At 31.6% G+C, this 22,292-nt stretch overlaps 2 protein-coding genes across 3 annotated transcripts in view; one reads left to right on the top strand and one right to left on the bottom strand.

The window, feature by feature from the left end:
* The window catches only part of LOC128387618 (uncharacterized), a 48,863-nt gene that overhangs the window by 12,093 nt on the left and 14,478 nt on the right, over positions 1 to 22,292 (bottom strand). The window contains exon 2 of the mRNA XM_053346843.1: positions 4,828 to 5,066. Within this exon, the coding sequence (XP_053202818.1) occupies positions 4,828 to 5,066 (239 nt within the window). The remainder of the gene's footprint in view (positions 1 to 4,827; positions 5,067 to 22,292) is intronic.
* LOC128387619 (probable serine/threonine-protein kinase DDB_G0291664) lies at positions 6,979 to 11,236 on the top strand. 2 transcript variants are annotated; one of them, XR_008325121.1, is made up of 4 exons: positions 6,979 to 7,033; positions 7,103 to 7,270; positions 9,216 to 10,818; positions 10,903 to 11,236. XR_008325121.1 is itself a non-coding variant. In XM_053346844.1 (3 exons), the coding sequence occupies exons 1-3, from the start codon at positions 6,994 to 6,996 to the stop codon at positions 10,100 to 10,102; spliced, it is 1,095 nt and encodes a 364-aa protein (XP_053202819.1). In that variant the 5' UTR covers positions 6,979 to 6,993; the 3' UTR covers positions 10,103 to 11,236. The 2 variants fall into 2 exon arrangements, 1 of the variants encoding a protein (XP_053202819.1); XM_053346844.1 differs by having other exon boundaries at positions 9,216 to 11,236.

The raw sequence follows: 22,292 nt of genomic DNA, 5'->3' as shown, positions 1-22,292 counted from the left end.
ATGATAATTTTTACAAGACTAGAAGAGTATTTAAAAAAAGTTCTAACAAGATGCAGATTAAATTTCATCGAAAATTATTGTCAGAGTATAAGAGAAAAATCTGAATAAAATTGATAATAATCATGAGGCAAAGAACTTAATAGCTTGAGAATTGGTGAAGAATGAGAAATTCTGAATTCGAATCCGAGATTATCACCATTAGACAAGAAATTTTTTCCTCTCTAATTTCACAGGTTAACATGATAACTTTATTAACTGAATTAACATCAATTCCATGAGATTTTCTAATCAAACTCAGAAAGTTTGTTAGACTAATGATAGATTGACATTGGAAGATGAAATTTGTTCATGGAGGGAATGGGAGGTGCTGCTGGTGAATAAAAGTTGACACTTTGGTTTCGTAAAGTTTATTTTCAACCAAAGAATCAGATTCATCAGAGTTTCTGGTTACAGGAGAGTGGAAAGAGTGATGATTAATATCAATCTCATTGATCATTTTATGTTAACTTGATGAGATTCATTGTAACAGGAAGATGATAACTTGAAGTCGGGTGATGTTTATCATGATGGAGACAAAAAAGAGGGTGGAAAATATTAAAGTTCTGTTTTTGGTTCATCATCATGTTTACGTGATTTGGTTACAATACAAAGTTTACATTGGTTGATCCTAAACTACTCAGTATTTGGACTATGGTTATCACTTTGCTGACCAGTTTCATTTTCAGCCACACTGAACTTCAACCATGTTGTTATCATGTTTCATTCATGTTTGAGTATCTGAGTTACAGTTTCATTTTCAAAGATTTCATTTCCTCTCTCAAATCAATATCATCCTTTTTTTTGTGTGTCCATCCCTCTGGACATCAATCGGTTAACCTCTATCTATCTCCCTTACAATTTTTGTCTCATCATGTTTAGTAAATTGTTGCTGAGGATGGTGAAAAATTTTCTCCAATCTAATCCTGGCTCAGAGTTTCATCAGAATTAATAGATCATCCTGAATCGATGGTCAAACATTATCACATTTATCAAAATCATTGTGGTCACTTTTTTCATATCTATCAAAACTTAAGCATCTGACATGATGAGAAACTTATTTCACCCGAATTCATAAATCGCTCGAAAAAACATCTTAAGATGGTCAATTTGAATTCTTCAGGTTAATAATAGATTGAACTTTTCAAGGCTGACCAATGTTTCCTTTGTTTTTCCTCGTCTTTTGTTTCAACTTGATTCCAATCAGTTCCATGGATTAAATTTATCTGATTATCTCTGAGTTAGCAATTGAATCAGAACTTTTTATTTTCTTCCTCTTCGCTAAACTTGTTGCCATATGTTGTCCATCTATTATTAAACTGGCCAACAACCTTGAACACTTACAATCTAATAATGATTGTAATTTAATCTCTAAACAATATCAAATAATATCCAATAAGCACATAACACAAAAGGATGAAATTGAATCATCATCATCATAATAGTCAACAGCTAATTAGGTTGTTGACCATTTACCTGGACCTATCTTCATAACAATGTGAAGATAATCAAAGTTTACCTTTAAATTGTCATTATAATCACTTCATCATCATAAAAATTATCATGAAACCATGAACAAAAATCGCTCCTCCATTGGATAGTCTGGTCAATTTGAAATAACTAAATTTTTGCTCATCTAAATGATAATAAGATTGAATTAAATTACATGAACTTCAGGAGATATTATCATTTCAGTAGGAGGAGAGAGAGAGAGATAAAAGGAAACGGAAATGTTCAAATTTTGATTTTTCTGGACAATCAACTCAATTGTTGCCAATTGAAAGCTAATCAATAGTCTGTCCTGCTTAATGAGCCTTGGACTTGATTAACTTGATTATTATGAAACTTAAATGATGATGATATATATCATTAAAGTGGATGATTAGAGTGGGTTAAGGTATTGTAGGAATATTTTCAGCTTCATCCTATTTCATTTTCAGCTCTAATCTTCATCGCCATTATCATTATCATCATCATCATCATGCTTGATGATGATTATTTTTGAAGATCGTCAAGGATTTACTTGATGATGATAATAATCATGTTAATACTGATGAAAGCTCAGTGTAAATTGAAATGAGTTGAACGATAAACTTTTTCACTTTATACATATTATATTGACAATGAAGAGTAAAAAAAACTTCATCTTCTATTCAACTCTGTCATCAGCATCTTCATCTGATTTATACTATCATGAAATTGCCCTGAGCTTTAATGAAAAAAAGGAAAACTCTTGCTAATCATTATCATATTATACCCATGTTTGTTTTATCCAAGTTGAATGTTATCGTTACAACGTGATGATTAGTTAATGATGATTACCTGATATCGACTAATCAGATTTAATTGTCTCTCTCAACCTAATCATGAACAATTAGCGTCAAGGGATAGTAAATGCTGCGAACTTAAAAAAAGGAATACAAAAGTTCTAATGCCTGATTAGTTTACAATCGATTGAAGAAAAAAAAATAAAACTTTTTCATCGTTTTGGTAAACATAATGAACTTTTCTTGAACTGTCACATGAGTGAAAAAATAAAAGTTCATCATGACTGTTATTCTGAATAATTTACTTTCTCCTGATCTCATGATGATCTTTCTAGTGATTCTAATTTACAGAGATATTAAAAGTATCACCATCATGGAAAATGATAGAAGGGAAGAGGAAAAAATAGAACTTTTTTATTCTTTCACTGAATTGTTCCAGTGATTCGACAAGAATGAAAAGAGATTTTTTTTTTTTCATTGTTTTCTTTTTTTCTCTCTTCACCTTCACACACTTTTTCTTTTTCCCTTATAATCATCTTTTTTTTTCGTCACTTTCGGTTTGCATGTGATATAACATGAGAAAATTGAGATTCGAAAGAAAAATTATTCTCTTAAACATCAATGGAACTTTTTCCTTCCATGTATCCCATCTTATTCATGGGTATCCGTTCATCCTCCATGCAAAAACAATCTTCACTTTCATCATCATCGACTTGACATTGTTTCCATGGATACGAATCTTCATCAAGACTTTTTTTTTCGTTCTTTCCTCGCAAATGAATATAAAGTTACATGGAATACATTTTTTGGTTCATCCAATTTCATGAACGTCACCATGATCTCACCTTGTAGATCATGTTGATGTTTCACCTAAATCATCACAATTCAAATTAATGAAATATTCAACGGCTCCTGATGATCAGTCAATTAAGTTACATGTATGTTGACAGGTAACGATTTTCGTAACCATCAGAATTACTTTCATGATTAGCATGATAATTTCAGGGTGTTGCCTGAGCCTATTGATTGATTTGGTTATTTTTTTCACAAAATTCTGATTGAAAACTCAATCTGATAATTTCATTAACAAAGAGAAAAAAAAACATTATCACCTAAGTGAGTTTCTACCAACTGATGAAAGGTGAACATTTCATTTCTCTCTCTATCTCTCTCACACTGAACTTTTGACACAGGAAAATTCTGATTAAGTGTCAACACTCGAGAATATGAATTAGCGAGGTTGAGTAATAAATTACACACCAAGTTCATCACCATGATGAGTTGATGGTGGTTAAGTTGGAAACCAAAAGAGTAATATCAAAGGGAAGGATGATGAAATTCCCATGGATACTATGGTAATTCCTGAGGTTAATCCATTTAATTGGATAATAACTAGGATATAATTATATTTCCATGATTCCTGTGGGTATATTATTCAGTCAGAGAGAGAGAGAGAGATCAAGGTTTTCCATGGTTATTTGTCCAAGGTAATAAGAAGATAATTCAGTCGTTTTCTTCATTATTTTCAATCCTCTCTTTAATACTCACACTTTCATGTCAATTTGGCAAGAACATTTCAAATTCGAGAAGAGAGAAAATAAAAAGTTCTAACACTTTAGCAAATAAATGAGAAGAGACTTGAAAACTTTTCCTTTTATCAAGTAAACTTTCAATTTCGTTTAAAAGTAACAAAAGTTTCACCTTCAATGATAGTTAACAATAATTAACTAAATCAACTCAACTATCTAAATGGTATAAAAAGGTGTGTGTGTGATTAACAGTAATGGTGAAGGAAAGATAAAACAATTTAGATGATAACAATCAAGTCTCATGAATTAAATTAAGATGATTAAGAAAGAAACAAACTCAAGTATTATTTAGGGTGAGGTGGAAATCGAAAAGGTAAGTTGATCTAATTTAACTTTTAATAGGTGAAAATGGTAACTGTGTATTAGAACAAATGAAAAAGTTTATCGATTTCTTAATTCTAAACAAAAACTGATAACCTAAATCTTATTTACAGAGGTAACACAAGTAGTTTCCAATAATAATGAATATGATCATATAAATAAGAGGCTTGTAAGCTAATATCATGATTTTCATGAGAGAGAGAGAGAGGGAGAGAGGAATCAGAATCACCCTGAACATTGGGACTATTCAGCTTTACCACTTCGAAGCTTGTTTATATTAATACTTTTGAACTTGAATTATATACTTTCCGTATTCAAGATTACATTGTATTAGCTGATGATAATATGAGATACCCTGTTTTTTTTATTTAGAGACTCATAATAAGCTATAAGATTAATTGTATCCAATTTAAATTGCTATTTACTTTATGATAATTTATATGCAAGATTATTTTTTATTATGTTTTATATCAAGGGTTCGGGTTATTTCATGGGAGTTTTTTTTTCTTGGTGCATTTTGTTTACCAATTAATCTAACAGTTGAAACTTTGTTTTGTTCTTGTTTGTATTTTATGTTTGTATTTAGAATTGGTCTAAATTTTGGACAGACTTACCGTTCGATCACCAAGTTGACGGATTTTACAATGAAGGTAAGCAGTTTTACCTAATTGAGTTGTCACATTGTCCACATTATGGTCATCAAAGTAAGGCTTGAAGGAGGGATCGTCCCAGGCTGAAAGAGGTCTAGAGGGTGGTTCGATTTTGGTTGTACCGAAAATAGTTGATGGAAGTTGTTGTTGTTGTTGTTGTTGTTGTTGTTTGTATGCTGAGGCGACAGAATTGAAATGAGCATCTAGATAATAGAAGAGAAGAGAATGAAATTTTCATGAGATTCCGATAAATTCATTGATGATCAACATCAACTTTCAATGTTCAATTAAATGTGAATTTTCATTTGGAGTTAACTAAAATTCTGACATAAATTCTTATACTTTTACTGTTCGAAACAAAAGGTTAATTTTCAGGGTATAACCAATGGGTTCATGAGTAATTGTCTTGTAGCTGTTTGATCAATTGCTTTTGGATGTTCAGTAATGATGATTTGTCTTAACAGCTTCATCGTCTTCCCTTTCATCATCCATTCTATTTCTCTTCTTAGCTTATCATCTCTTATATATAAATTCTTATCCCACCCTCTCAATCCCTGTGCCCATCTTAATGTAGGCAAAAAAGGAAAGATCAACATGGAGACAAAATTTGTAACTCGAATCATCTTAAAGTGTCAAAGACAATTTAACTTGAAAGGTTAATGGTTCGACTTTTCATCTACGAAGAGAAACCAATTTATTCGAGTTTCATTGTTCTTTCCTCGATTTTCCTCCTTTACATAGTAAATTCTTATTCAACATCCACTTCCTTAACATGTTCACCACCACGACTTTTATCCTCCTCTTTAGCCAGTGGTCACAATTAGAACAACATAAAAAGACCCAAATAGTAACAACAAGGTTCATGGGAAAACAATATCAACACGAATAGTTAATCTCTCTCAATGAATAGGAAGTACAAGGAAAAGGAGTTGATCATGATGGAGGTGGAAGGTGAAAAAATCATTGATCACAGTGGGTTCACTTGATGGATAAGGTGCAGAAAATACTGAGGGATACAAAAAATAAAAAGGCTCTACTTAGAGGTGATGATGATAATGTAAAGGTAAGATTAACGTGATCAAAGGTTTCAACATGAAATCCCTGAGGCTAAATTTTTACAGGTTTCATCATGAAGTCAATAACATTTTTTTTGTTTTCCTCTTATGAACTAAAGTTAACATAGACAGATTGTGATCTCAGCATCATGATGATAATGATTGAACAGTTAATTCACCTTGAGACATGAAATTATCATTCTCATTCAATTTCTAAGTCATTCTCAAGATGAAATGCCTTCATGAGATCTGATTTAGTGATATGAATGCTGAATAAACTTCCAAGGAAATGAACAAAAAAATCTCAAGATAAGATGTAAAAACTATTGGGTAGTTTGTTTCTATTTTAGCTGGTCAGTGTTTAGATTCTGATTGGGATTCTGGTCAATTGGAAAGTTCATCTTCTTTTGTGATAACATGTGATAATGAGCATCTATTCGTCCTAAAGGTAACCTTAGGGTAGAAAAATAGTAAATTCTTATATTAATATATTTCTGTTATTTAGTTTTCTTCACTTTCTCTCTCTCTCTCTTTCGTCCATAAGAAATTTTCTTACTATGAAAAGTTCTGAGGAAAAATGATTCCAGTTATGGCATTGAGACTTTCGCTCATCTTTACTGACACCATTTCCATGAAATTCTGACGATTTGTTTTTATCGAGAGTAGTAATAAAACCTCCGCTTCTGAGCCACTCAGAAGCGGAAGTGGGGGAAAAATTATTGTCTATTTTATTAATTAATAGAAATTTATTTAAATAATGCGGTTGAATGGTCACGTGATTTTTTGCTACTAAGCAACATATCACATGACCATTCCGTTTCCTGTTTACTATTTTCCTGTTTACTTTTTTCATCTAGCTTTACAGTAAATGTTATTGTGGTTATTTTTTCATCATAAAATTTTTTGAGTTATCTGATTAATTCGTTTGTTTTATTATATTAATAACAATGTTTATACCTCGAGCTCCACTTCAATTACTTTTATTGTTTGGTAAGTTTACAGAACGTTTTCATATTAATGAATTTGACTAATAATCTTTATATTTTGTTTTGCAGCAATGGTTTTCAATGCAAACATGACAAATACAAGTGCTAATAATACTATGAGTCAAAATGGTAGGTTTAAATTATCATTGTGATCATTTTATACCATTAATAATATGTCATCTATTTTTATTTTCAAAGATCAACAACAACAGCAACAACAACAACAGCAGCAGCAGCAACAACAACAACAACAAGCACAAGAACAGCAACAAGAAGAAGAAGAAGTACAAGCTGAAACAAACCAACAGGAACAAGTCGAAAGAAACGCATCACAACAGAACCAAAATATTGAAACAACAACAGATGGTGAGTCATCGAATTTTGTTATCCTCTGATGTGAGAGTTAGTACTGTAACAAATATATGAGATAAAAATATTCGTGATTGTTACATTTAGTGTAGCAAAAATTGTTTGGACCGTACATAAAATCGTTAGAACTTTACGAAAGACTTATAAACATTTTCTTACTATATGTATATTACATAGTAAATAGGGTTAGGTTAGGTTAGACCAAAGTATGAGTGCGACTCATGATCTTTAGAGATTATTACTAGTAGCATCAGGACTAACATTTACACCGAAAATCAATCGATTCACACTTGGCGCTAAATTTCTATAGACATTTTCTTTCTCTATGGACATTGCATGATAAATAGGGTTAATAGACCAAAGTATGAGTGCGACTAATGATCATTAGAGATTATTACTAGTAGTATTAGGACTAACATTTACACCGAAAATCAATCGATTCGCACTTGGCGAAAAATTTTTATAGACATTTTCTTTCTCTATGGACATTGCATGATAAATAGGGTTAATAGACCAAAGTATGAGTGCGACTAATGATCATTAGAGATTATTACTAGTAGTATTAGGACTAACATTTACACCGAAAATCAATCGATTCGCACTTGGCGAAAAATTTTTATAGACATTTTCTTTCTATGGACATTACATGATAAATAGGGTTAATAGACCAAAGTATGAGTGCGACTAATGATCATTAGAGATTATTACTAGTAGTATTAGGACTAACATTTACACCGAAAATCAATCGATTCGCACTTGGCGAAAAATTTTTATAGACATTTTCTTTCTCTATGGACATTGCATGATAAATAGGGTTAATAGACCAAAGTATGAGTGCGACTAATGATCATTAGAGATTATTACTAGTAGTATTAGGACTAACATTTACACCGAAAATCAATCGATTCGCACTTGGCGAAAAATTTTTATAGACATTTTCTTTCTCTATGGACATTACATGATAAATAGGGTTAATAGACCAAATTATGAGTGCGACTAATGATCATTAGAGATTATTACTAGTAGTATTAGGACTAACATTTACACCGAAAATCAATCGATTCGCACTTGGCGAAAAATTTTTATAGACATTTTCTTTCTCTATGGACATTACATGATAAATAGGGTTAATAGACCAAAGTATGAGTGCGACTAATGATCATTAGAGATTATTACTAGTATTAGGACTAACATTTACACCGAAAATCAATCGATTCGCACTTGAAAAATTTTATAGACATTTTCTTTCTCTATGGACATTGCATGATAAATAGGGTTAATAGACCAAAGTATGAGTGCGACTAATGATCATTAGAGATTATTACTAGTAGTATTAGGACTAACATTTACACCGAAAATCAATCGATTCGCACTTGGCGAAAAATTTTTATAGACATTTTCTTTCTCTATGGACATTACATGATAAATAGGGTTAATAGACCAAATTATGAGTGCGACTAATGATCATTAGAGATTATTACTAGTAGTATTAGGACTAACATTTACACCGAAAATCAATCGATTCGCACTTGGCGAAAAATTTTTATAGACATTTTCTTTCTCTATGGACATTGCATGATAAATAGGGTTAATAGACCAAAGTATGAGTGCGACTAATGATCATTAGAGATTATTACTAGTAGTATTAGGACTAACATTTACACCGAAAATCAATCGATTCGCACTTGGCGAAAAATTTTTATAGACATTTTCTTTCTCTATGGACATTACATGATAAATAGGGTTAATAGATCAAAGTATGAGTGCGACTAATGATCATTAGAGATTATTACTAGTAGTATTAGGACTAACATTCACACCGAAAATTAATCGATTCGCACTTGGCGAAAAATTTTTATATGAAAATTTTGTATAACTTTGCTAATATTTTCTTCTATTATTATTAATACAGCTTTTTCTTCTGTTTCCATCTCATCTCCAGTAAATGATGCATCATTGTCCAGCTCGTCTACTCAACCTACCACTCCACCTGTTTCTGAAGCAGAGGCCTTATCCTCTACTGTTTCTATTTCTCTTGGTATTCCTTCAGCACCTTCAACTTCAGCCATCACATCTCCTTCAGCCAATACTAGGAGTAAAAGACCACTTTCCAGTCATGGATCTTCACCCACTAAAAAAGCTGCACGATTCGAACTGTCGGATGAAGAACAGGAAGAAGAACCGAATAATGTGATCGAAGTAGTTCAACGACATTCATCAACACGCCTGTCTGATATAGTTCCTGCTAAACAAATGGTCAAGTATCATAATTTGTCTATCAGTCCAGCGAACATTATTGGTCTAATGCGAATGCCAGATGGAGAAATTTTTGCGATAACCACTTTCCTTAAATATTTACTACCACTTTCTAGCTTTATTGATTTGGACCATGATGAAATAAAGGATTTTTATGAAAACGTTTTGGAATATGCGACTCTACAACAAAAAGAAAAAGAACAATACATCACACACAAAGAAGCTGCTGACTATGAAGAGGATTATAAAAAAAATCATCCGTTTGTTTTGGAATGCAAATATTGTGGAGCCTTTTACACCAAAGGAGTAAATCTAAACAGACATGTTAGAGGAAACAAAAATGCAGCGAACCAATTCAGAAGTGTCTGTCAAAAAAGGATAAAAATTGACAATCTACGTTCAAACCAGGTTAATAATGTACCACGGCGAGACCCATGGGCAAGATTTGCTATTTTGGATCCATTAATACCATTGTCCGCGAAAATTCCACTTACTATTGTTAACGAATTTAATAAGTATTGTACAACCAATATGTTATTCAAAAACTCAAGATTCATTGATCCCAACAAATAACAATGTCATAGGCTTACTAATATTGGTGAAATTTTTTCTATTTTTTTCATTTATATTCTTTTATTTATACTCATTTTATTCTTTTTATTTTGTACTCATTTTATTTGTATTCTCTTCATTAATTTCTCCTTTAGACTATCTACTTATTTTATTCACTTTTTTGCTCTTTACTGATTAACTGATTTGTATTCTTTTTCATTTCTTTTTATCTATTATATTTTTCATCAATTTAATATCATTAAACTTTGTACTCAATCACTTTTTAATATTATTATTTATTCATCATTTTTTTCTGTTTTTTTCTTTTCAGGTGCCCTACAAGGTTAACACCTCCACGTGGTGTAGGGTGGATGCTTACTTTAAGCAACTAAGTTAACCAATTTTATCTTTAAACTTATCAATGAATTATTACTTTAAGTACTCAAGATTATCCCAAGGATAATATTTTAATTTATTGCTAGACCCCAGGTTATAATCATGATCCATATTAATGGTATTAAGATGTTGCAATTGGTTTAATTATCCCCTAAGGACAGGATTAAAGGATTATCTTAAAAAGAGTTTCAATGTATATAGTTTATATGCTCCAGGCAAAGATTGGTGATAAAGATAAGTTGTTTAAATTGAATAAAAAGAAGACTGCTTTAATCTTTATCCTTCACTTTAATATTATCCTTATCTTGTGAACCTTCAACGTGAATTAAAGCTTTGAAATGGTAAGTTTTTTTCTTTTTTCTTTTTCCTCTAATCTTTTTAATATCAATTCTTTTTCTTTTTTCTTTTTTCTTTTTTCTTTTTAGGATTTTTCATATAAAACTGTTCACCTTAACGATGACTCGTTTTGGAAAATTCTTTTTCAAATAAGGAAGGCAGTGGTAAAATACAATCACATAGAACTGCATTCGATGTATCGATCATTCCTATCTACCTTTGATTCAATCAAAACAATGGAGATACAGCTGAAAACAAATGATAAAGATGAATGGGAAAACCTTTGGTTGAAAACGGAGATCGATTATTACAATGAACAACTGTGGGAAGATTTCATTTGTATTAAAAAAATGTGTGTTTTTCTAGAAAAAATCTATCGAACTGATTAAAATTTTACTAAAACCTTATCAATTAAAAATTTAACATGAGAATTAATATTATTATCTCGATTATTTATTTCACAATCGCGAGCTCCTTCATAACTTCTTCAAGAAAACCTTGAAAAAAAATATAAAAGAAAAAATAAGCCAAAGAAAATTATCAAAGCAAATTTATACCTTGGAAAGTACGTTTAAATTCAAAATCAACAAATAATGGTATGTTTATCTATCTCTTCTGCTTTAAGTTTAAATAATCTCTACTTTATAAATTCAACAATATTCTTTTTACCTATTTCAGGAAAACATCGAAAACGTTCCCGTCATGACCGACTTGAAGTTTTGGCTGCTTCTCCATACAATGAAAAACGCAGCTGATGAGTGGTTGACCGAGGAAAAGAAACAGTTTATAAATGATTATGCAACAATATTTGGGCACAAAAAACTATTGGAAATCGAAATGCGATTCAATGGACGGTCAGAATGGGAAAATATGGATCAAATCAGAGATTAACTATCTTGATTATTTATTATACATTGGATACAAAAAGTTTGAACGTAAATATATAAAAGAAAATATAAATCGTTACCACCCTGATATACCAAATCATATTTAAATCTGATTTGCAATCGGTATGCAATACCTTTTTTGTTTTTCATTAAAAATTTTCTCTTTTACTTTTATTTGTACTCTCTTTTAAACTCGGTACCGTGTGCAAAATCAGGATAAATAGAATTTCCTTCTCAGGTTTTTACTTCAATTGATAATCATGTTTAGTGATGAGATATACCTAAAGTGTGTGAGAGAAAGGTTAGAAGATGAAGAAAAAAATCGTCATCCTCATGATATTTTTCGGTTTGAAAATCCGTGTTTCGGTATAAAAGAATTTGACCTTTTTCCTTTAATAAATCGTGCCTGTCCGCCAAAATTTAGACCAAAAATGCGGATTATTTCATCTCCATATGGTGAGTTCTTATTTATGAGAAAAATTTATTTTTCATTGTTTTTTATTTAGTAAATGAAAATTTAGGTAACAACGATTGGCAATGGCAATGGATGTGTGTTTACTGTGGTTTGTGTTTTTCTAAAATACGGAATATAATGTTACATGTTGTTGGTATTGACATTGATGGTGATCGTCAACCTCGAAAACCAGGGTGTATGGAACGGATAAAGCGTGAGGAACTTAAAAATCGTGGATGGCACATTGAGCCAAAATCCGACCTTATTTTGAGCCAGTCAATCTTATTCCATCAATAAAAACTATAGTTATTCCAGAGATGAACCTTCAATTTACTAAATACGCTTTTTCTCTTGAGATAGCTTTTTTTGAATACAAAAAATATGAAGGATTGTTTACAGTTAAACAAATAGATTATTGTTTTTCTACATGGAATAGCAATGTGGAAGATGTAACTCAATATTATCATTCCATTCGAGGGTATTTTAGACCTGACTTAATCATTGATCATAAAATACATAAACCAGCCCGGGAAAAACTTGCTGAGGTTAAGCTCCGCCTCAAATTAAATGATGCACGGTGAGTGGTTGTAATTCAAATGATAAATTTAACGGTCAAGGATGATATAAATCCGAGATCTTGAAAATTTTCTCATTCATGTTTCATTATTTCTAGTGTTTGGGGATCTAACTGTAAGTTAACTGTACCAGAAAAATGGAACTATCTCATGAAGTAAGTTTAACTTTTTGTAATCAAAATTGATTTTAATATTTAATTTTTTTGTTTTAGTTTGAACAAATTATGAATAGATACAACATAGATAACTATTCTTTTGATCCTATGGAATTGGACGGAGGGCGATTCGAGCGACTTTGGGAAGAGTTTATCGATAGAGAGAGAGAGTGAGGAAAGTTGTAATGCGAGGAAGAGTTAAATCTAAAATTATCGAACTCTATGGAAAAATAATCAAACTTGAAAGAGCAAAAGAAAATTAGTTAAAATTCTAAAAACTTCATGTGTTATATCAAGAATTAATGAAACCATTTCTGTATTGAAAAGAGGTGTAACTCACTGGAAGTTTTATTTACAAAATTATTAAATATTGAAATCAATTTTAATCTCCTTTCTCATTCATTCATCGTGTAATTTTTTAATGTATAACTAATTATCTATTTTCAGGTTATGAAGTGCACTTGTTGCTTTCATTCATATTCTAATCTCGGGGATTATTTATCTCATCATTGTTGTGTGGGTAGTTGTAAAAGAATGGACATTTTTGAGCAATCACCAGCTAAAAAATCTAAGGACTCTTTTGTTTGTCCAAGTTGTCAATTTGAAGCAGAAATATTAATCGACTATTTATCACATGAGTGTAGTTCAACAGAGGATAGACGAATGGACATTTTTCTCCAACAAGAATCAATTATCAGTGATATTAAAAAAGTTAAGCCAACAAAAAACAAAGAAAAAGTGAAATTCAAGTGCCCATCCTGTAGACATTATTTTTCCAACAGATACAGACTCAATGCCCATAAAAATGTATGTTCATCACAATCACTTATGGAATTACCTAGACCATCGGAATCATTATCATCATTTACTCTTAAACATTCAGCCTTCCGTAAAGTTTTCGTGTTTATCAACGAAAGTTAGATGGATTAATTGACATAGATCTTGTGAAAAAGAGGATACAACTTCAACTGTATAATCTACTTCTCTCATCGTTACAGGAACTAGGTCCTGTAAAATACATGATTTTCTTAAATGTGATGTTCCAAAAACTGGGTATAGATGAAGTAGTCGAAACAAATATTCCATCAATATTCAAATCACTATTACCAGCAACTGATATTCTTCATTCTATAGATGAAAGTTTCTTGGAAATGAAAGAGATAATCGAACAGTTCACTGAAAAGGGTAGTGGTTTCTGGATAATGGACATTCCTGAGATGACTATTTGGATTGCAAAATATAAACCACATCGCGGAGGTTGCTTTGCAAATAAGTTACCCCAGGAATTGATAAGCAAAAAGTGTATTATAACGATCGAATGTGACAATGATTGTTTCATGTACAGTGTTTTATGTGGTATTTACAATCCGAGTCATCCATCAAGAATAACCCAATATACTAATTTAATAAACCGTCACAACTTCCAGAAGTTCAGAGGCAAAGTTGACATTGATCAAATCACCAAATTCGAATCGAAAAATGAAATAAGTGTAAGTGTTTTCACATATGATACAAATCAAAAGTATGTTGTACCACTTCGAGTGAGTAACAAACAAGCTCCTCACCATGTCCGTTTATTTTGGTATGATGATCATTACTATACAATTTCCAACTTTCAAAGACTTTTGAACCGAAGGAGTGGGTGGCATAGAGCTCATTGCGAGCGATGTCTTTCTGGTTTCCGATTTCAATGGCAGTTAGACAATCATCTAATGGATTGTTCAACTAAACCTGCGCAAAAAATTGTCATGCCATTTCCAACTGAAAATAAACCAAGAAGGAACTTTTGCGAACGTAAAGATCTTAAAAAAGAGGTCAAACACCCGATCATCGTTTATTGTGACTTTGAGTGTCTTAATGTTCCAACCAACGATCCTAAGAAACCATTTGTTCATTTACCTTGTAGTTATGGTTACATTGTTGTTGATTGGAACAAAAAAGTAATTGATAAACAATTTAAACATGGTGAAAATTTGATCCCTGACTTTCTTGAAAATCTTAAAAAGTCAGCGATAAATGCTGCTTTGTACACTAAACAAGCTCAAAAACCATTAGTGATGACAAGTGAAATTGAGGGTGAAATGATAAATGCTATCAACTGTTGGATATGTGAGAAACCATTAAGGGACGATCGAGTGGCTGATCATGATCATTTCACTGGAGAGTTCAGAGGTGCCGCTCATAATAACTGTAATGTTAATTATCAAATTCCATCGCGAATTCCAATTATATTCCACAATTTGAAAAATTATGATGGTCACATTATCATTGACACAATCAACAGCTCATCATTCTCCGACAATCTCAAAATTATACCCACAACTATGGAAAAATACATTGGTTGGTATGTGGATGAGTTCGCCTTCCTAGATTCCTATGGATTTTTACCTGCTTCTCTCGATACATTGAGTAAAAACTTATCAATTGATGACAAGAAAAAGTTTCTAGAACAAGAGTGGTTTGATCTTGATTTGAAAGATCTGATGGGTAAAGCTACTCTTCCATATGAATATCTAAATGGAATTGATAAGTTTGATGAACGCAATCTCCCTGCTAAGGAGCTATTCTATTCATCTCTTAATGATTCACACATTAGTGATGAAATGTATCAAAGACTAGAGAGAATTTGGTCACAATTCAAATGTGAAAAATTAGGAGATCTGATTGATTTGTATCTAAAAGTAGACATTTATATGTTAGCAGCTGTTTTTGAAAACTTTCGTGATACAAGCTTAAGTGATTTTGGAATCGATCCACCTCATTATATGACTTGTCCTGGTTTATCATTCGCTGCAGCACTTAAGATGTTGAAAATATCTATTGAACTTTTCACTCAAATTGATATGTTATTAATGATTGAAAATGGAATTAGAGGTGGATTCACAACTGTTGCTAAACGTCATGCTATCGCTAATAATCCTAAGACACCTTGTTACGATGGCGGTGATCAAATTCATTTATTATACTTTGATGTTAATAATCTTTATGGAAGTGCGATGATTGACGTATTACCGTTTAGCTCTTACAAGTGGTTCAATTGGTCGGATGACTTTGAGTTGATTCAAATGATTATCAATACAGAAGATGATGCTGATGATGGTTATATTTTAGAACTCGATCTTATTTACCCTGAATCTCTTCATGAGCTTCATAATGATTTCCCAATGGCCCCTCATCGAATGAAAATTGATAAAATATATTTGAGTCCATACACTCTTAATCTCTTTCATCAGCTCAACATGCAAGGAACTAAACCATCATCATCAGAAAAACTTGTATCAACATTTTTACCTCGTAAAAGATATGTCTTACATTATCGTAATTTAAAATTCTACTTACAAAATGGACTAATTGTTGATAAGATTCATCGAGTGATAACATTCAAACAAAAGGCATGGTTAAAACCTTACATTGACTTTTGTACATTGAAACGTCATCAAGCTGTTGACTCATTTACATCATCATTATATAAACTTTTTGTCAACAGTATCTATGGAAAACTTATGGAGGATAAAAGAAAACATGTAAATGTTGATTTAGTAATGAGTGAAAAAATTGCTACTAAAAAAATAGCCAATCCGTTTTGTCAAAGATTTAAAATACTCAATGAAGATAAAGTTTTGATACAGAAAAAACCTGAAAAAGTACTGATGGACAAAGCTATTGTTGCTGGATTTAGTGTTTTAGAGTTATCGAAATTACATGTCTACAAACTTTATTATGATCGTTTCAAATCATTTTATAAAGAAAATGTAACTTTGGTCTACTCTGATACTGATTCATTCATTCTCGAGATCAAGACCAATTCACTGATTGATGATATGAAAACTTTGAGGACATTATGGATTTCAGTGACCTGGACCAATCTCATCCTCTTTATTCAAATTTGAATAAGAAAAAAATTGGTTGTTTAAAAGATGAGATGGCAGGTGACGCAATTCACGAAGTTATTGCGATCAAGCCAAAACTTTATATAATTAAATCATCTAAAGGGGAAAAAAAGAGGGCAAAAGGAATACAAAAAGCCGTTGTGGAAAAGAAAATGAGTTTTGATGACTATAAACGGAGTTTATATGAAGAGAGATGCCATAAAGAGATAACGAGAAGAATTGGATCTGAAAACCATAAAATTTCAATGTATAAAAATGAAAAAATTGCAATCTCACCATTTGAAGATAAACGATATTTGTTAAACGATAAAATAAATTCTTACGCTTACGGGCATTTCAAGATTAATCAATAAAAGTCTTTATTAAGTAACTCAAGGTTTTTTCATTTTTTTCTGTTTTACATTTCTCAAACAACTTTAAAAACTTGTTTTTCTGATCAGCCATGATAACAAATAACACACAAAAGTAACCACAAGATGTAGTTGAATCATTTTGATACTTCATCCTTGAAAATTCATATCCTCTGGGTGCAAACCGTTCGATTAACGTTAAAATTTCCCCCTCCGGCTGTCTGCCATAAGAATCAAAATAAAAGGCAGTTCCATTAGAATAAAAGTGCACTGCAACCCAATGTGATCCAGGTCTGTAACTAGGATCAAGATTAATTATCAGAGACCTTGGTTTTTGAAATTAATGGTAAACGATTGATTGGATAAACACCACCAAAATATGATATTTTCCTGAGTAATCTAGTAATATCAATTGTCGTTAACATTAGTAATCTAGGTAAACATTTCTGTCTTTATCGATTGAAATTAAATTATCAAACTGAGCAAATACAATTATCTTATATTGTTTTGTTGTTTCCGATGTGAATCTAATTTCTAATCTAATTGCACCTCTTTTTAACAATGATAAAGATCCTGACTCACCACCAAGAGCTCCACCAATGTCAAAGGCAAATAATGTTTTTTTACTTTTGTAATCATCATAAGACAAGTCAATTTGAGGATTCCTTCGTCTTGTCCTAGAACACGAAATAAATTTACATACTCCCTCATACAATTATCAGGAAAATCTGGTTGATATGGAATACTCGGTATTGTGTTTCCGTCGACACTAAGAGAAATTTGTTTTATTTTTAAATTCTCGAACTTATATGGATCCATCTTTATGTCTCCGGAATAGCCACTTTCTTCAACAAATCCAATGATTAATCGACGAGGTAGAATCCCAGCGAAAATATTTTCCATTGTTGCTGAACTTAGACCTTTACTTAACGAAAAGCTCTTGACTTCATTTCTTATGATGAAATAATTTGCATTTGAATTATTCAAAGCTGATATGATTCCAGTTTGAGCGTCAGGGAAAAGTTTAACACGTTTCATATGAATTGCAAGTTTCGTCAGCTTAATTTTAAATGAACCCGTTTCAGCGATTATAGGGAAATTACTTGGACTTCTCGTGAATCTAAACATTAGCGGTATTCCATTAATCAATAATTTATCTTGTGTTAACATTGGTAAATGTAATCTGAAGTATAATTCAATATTACTTTTTATGTAAACTGATTTATCATATCTACTAATATCTGCTTTGGTAGGATGACGGAAGAGTAAGTCTTCAATGTAAGAAGTATAGTGATACATATTGTTAGCCTGCGATGTATTAACAGTACCAAGAAAAAAATCAATTTGATCAAAAATTGAGTTTGCGAAATTTTCAACACATTTAACTTTATCATCTGAAACTTTAACGTTATCATCAGTTAGGACTTCAAGGCCAAGATGTAACATCGTTTGTGACAAATCAGTAAAGTCTTCTGATGCTGGAATGTTAATTTCATGAACAGTAGCACTTTCTAAAGATGCTGAAGGTCTATATTCAACATCATATGTTGAATCAATTGCGACTTGTGTAGGTGGAACTTTGAAGAGAAAGTTCACTCTTTGATGAGGGAACGGATGATGGGTGAAGATACTCCATAATTAATTGAAAATGTCTCTTTTCCTTCGTTTTACCTTCTTATACCCTCTTCTTTTCCGTTTGATTCCTCTACCAGATTGATTTAGAAGATTACCAGCTTTTGACAATGTATCTTGAGCAATAGTTTTTAGTCCCTCCTTTCCTCTCTCTTTGAGAGCTTGTTTAAAATTCTTTTCTCTAACACATCTTGACCAACACTTATTCCTGTTTTAACGCTCTTTTCCTAAAAATTTTAAAACGGGTAAGGCAAATCTCGAGATGAGACTTCCAATACCATATCCTCTCTGATAAGGTGCACCTCTGAATACTTCGATATCAGAGAAACCTGATCCAGCTTGGGAGTTGTAAAATGATCTAAAATCAGAATGAAGGGGACAATAGACTTTTCTTTGCATTTTAATTTTTATTAATGTATTATTTGTTTCATCTTATACAAATCTTTTCAGATGAAGACCAATTAATACTCGTCCAGAGGCAAATTCAACTGGATTACCCACTTCATCAGTTAAAATGAAGTTTACATCTTCTATTTTATTTGTTCTTACAGGATAATAAAATGGTTTAGTAAATCTTTCGTGGACCATGTCATGTTTTTGACCTTTTTGAGAGGTAAAATTTTAACACTCTCGCGAGTTTATCACCAACAAAATGAGGAGCAACAATATCAGAATAGACAAATAAGAGACTTGACCTAGCAGTGAGGTCCGCAGCACGAGGCGCAGTTACTTTTGCTTCAACCGCAAGTAGTTTGGAAGGATCTTCAAAAATCCAAGAGCGCTGACAACTGATGAGTCATAAAATTTTGGTGTAGTTTTTTTACCTCCAAGCCATCCTCTCAAAATTGAAATGAATCCACCAGAATACTCCATTCTGATCGGCTTATCTCCATCTTTTCTATTGGTTTATCTTTGCTCACCTTTTTTTGTCCAATAAACTTTTCCAATTGCTCCTTTAATAGATTTGCTTCTTTTTTATGTTGCGATTTAGTATTTTCTAACAGTTTTCTCGTTTGGATTAAATCATTTTCTGAGTTACTTAATTTAGTTTTATAATCACGTACTTCCTTTTCAACATTTGTTTTATCATTATTGCTTTTATCAAGTTGAGATCTTATAGTTGAAATCTCATCTTGTAACTTTTTATTAGCATCCATCACATTTTGTAAGTCGGTGATTTTTGACTGACAATCTTGAATCTCTGAATTTTTTTGTAGCAAAATTCCATCAAGTTTCTTTTTTTCATTGTCCAAATCTTCATACTTCTGTTTGAATCGATTCATTTCGATTTCTGCTGCAATAACGGCTGGAGGGTGAGCAACATCAGTTAATCTTTTTTTGAGTGACTCAATTTCTCTTTCTTTGGTAGAAATTATCGCATTCAGGTTTTGGAGGTCAAGGTCAAGACTTTCTTTTTCCATCGCAATTCTTTTCTTATCAACTTCTAAAGACTTGTAATCAGAAATCAAATGATTATACTTTGCAATCATCTCTTCGTGATCTTTTTCTTCTTTTTTCAGTTTTTCATCAAGTTCGCTGACTTTAGCTTTCAAATCAGTTTTTTCTTTCTGTACGATAGCAATTTCAGCTTTGCCTATTTTTATTTCATCTTGAAGTTTTTTATTTTCATTCATTAATTCCTGTAGTTTTGTTATTTGTTTTTGACATTCATCAATCTCTGTTACCTTTTGTTTCAAAACTATATCAACTTTATCTTTCTCATTAACTATTTCTTCATACTTTTTGATACATTTGACTTTCTCATTTTCAGCATCAGTTAAACGTTGATCGTTTTCACTTGTACTCAACTTTTGTTTCAACACCTCGATTTCACTTTCTTTTGTTCCGATTTCAACATTCAAGTTTTGTAGATCAATATCGAGACTCTCTTTGTCTTTAGAAATTCGATTTTTTTCTTTTTCTAGTGAATCATGTTTGATAACAAGTAAATTGTACCTGTCACCCATTTCATGATGATCATTCTCAGCCTTTTCCAATTTTTTGTTGAGTTCGGTAATACGTAGTTTCAGACTTTCTTCATCTCCTTTAGCTGATTCCAGTTTGATTCCTCTGTCTGACCATGCTTTGGTTAATTCAGTGATGGATTTTTCTTTGTTCTTGATATCAAGATTCAATGTTTCTATTGACTTGTGTAAAATTTCAATTTGCTTGATCTTATTACCCAATTCTTTATCTCTTTTAAGACTTGAGATCCTAAGTTCAACCAGACGTTTCAATGGAATTGTTTTATCGACTTCATCATCCTTTAACTGTGACATGATGTCTTTCAATTCGGCCTCCAGTTTATCACTTCCAATAATTTCATATTCTGAATCAGGTAGATCGGAAAGTTGTTTAAGAGTATAACGTTTTTTTCTTGGTGGTTCAATAATAATCTCTTCTTTTTTCTTTTTGAATAGTCGCTCCATTGTTTCATTGAATTTTGAAACAAATTTTTGAATATCATCTGTTTCCGTCAATGTAACTCGAAATTCATGTTCACCAAATGCTGACACAATCACTCCACTGATAACACTTTTTGATGGTGATAAGTCAACTGGGTAGAAAATTTCTTGTATTCCAACTAACCATTCACCTTCAAGGTTGATGTTTTGTTGAAGACGATTAGTAAACTTGGTTAACGTATTTTCAGGGAAAAGATCCATTGAAGCATTTGAAACAGCTTCGATGAAATACTCATCATATTGATTCGACATCTTGCACCCACGAATTGAATTTAGATGGATATCCTAACCACTTAACAAAATATTCTTTCTTTTTTGTATTTGAATTAATTCTAGTTTTAAGAACTTTTTCTATCTTATACGTCTGAGGCTCAGTAGCTAATGCAAGCTCATAATGATAAAAAATTGAAGTGATCGCTTCCCCATCATAATCTCTTAATTTATAGATATACCCTTGGGGCGTTTTTTAACTTTAGTAACGTAAAAAATTTCTTCTTTAAAATTACTGGTTGATCCTTTTTCAAATGTTCCTTTACGCCTGGTTATCCTTACAGGATCTTCAACTTTAAACGGCTTTTGTTTGGCTTTATTTTCTGGGTGTGTTTTCCTTATATTCAATAGAACTTGAACTTTATTATCATCGTTAACATCGCTAGGAGACATTTGAATAGTTCGATGAAATGAGTTATTATATGATTTAATAATCTTCTGAAGATCATCAATATATCTTTTTGTATTATAGTAATAGAGATAACGATATAATCTTGTTCTCAATGTCCTATTGAACCTTTCTACAATTGCACACTTTGTTGCGTCATCTGTTGTTGTGAAGAAATTAACATTATACTTTTTACATAGATCCTTGAACTTTGAATTTAGAAACTCTTTTCCTTGATCACTCTGGATTTTTTCAGGAGCTTTTTTAACTAGAATTGATTCCATAGCATTAGCAACTTCATCAGAGTTTTTTGTTTTGAGAGGGACACACCAAACATAACGACTGAAACAATCGATTATGTTAAGAAGATAACGAACTCCATCATTGTCTTTATGATTCCATGAAATGTCCAT

The sequence above is a fragment of the Panonychus citri genome, unplaced genomic scaffold (genome assembly GCF_014898815.1).
Source record: "Panonychus citri isolate SS breed McGregor unplaced genomic scaffold, ASM1489881v1 Contig00092, whole genome shotgun sequence".
Taxonomy (NCBI): domain Eukaryota; kingdom Metazoa; phylum Arthropoda; class Arachnida; order Trombidiformes; family Tetranychidae; genus Panonychus; species Panonychus citri.
This window is presented reverse-complemented; position numbering and strand designations above follow the sequence as displayed.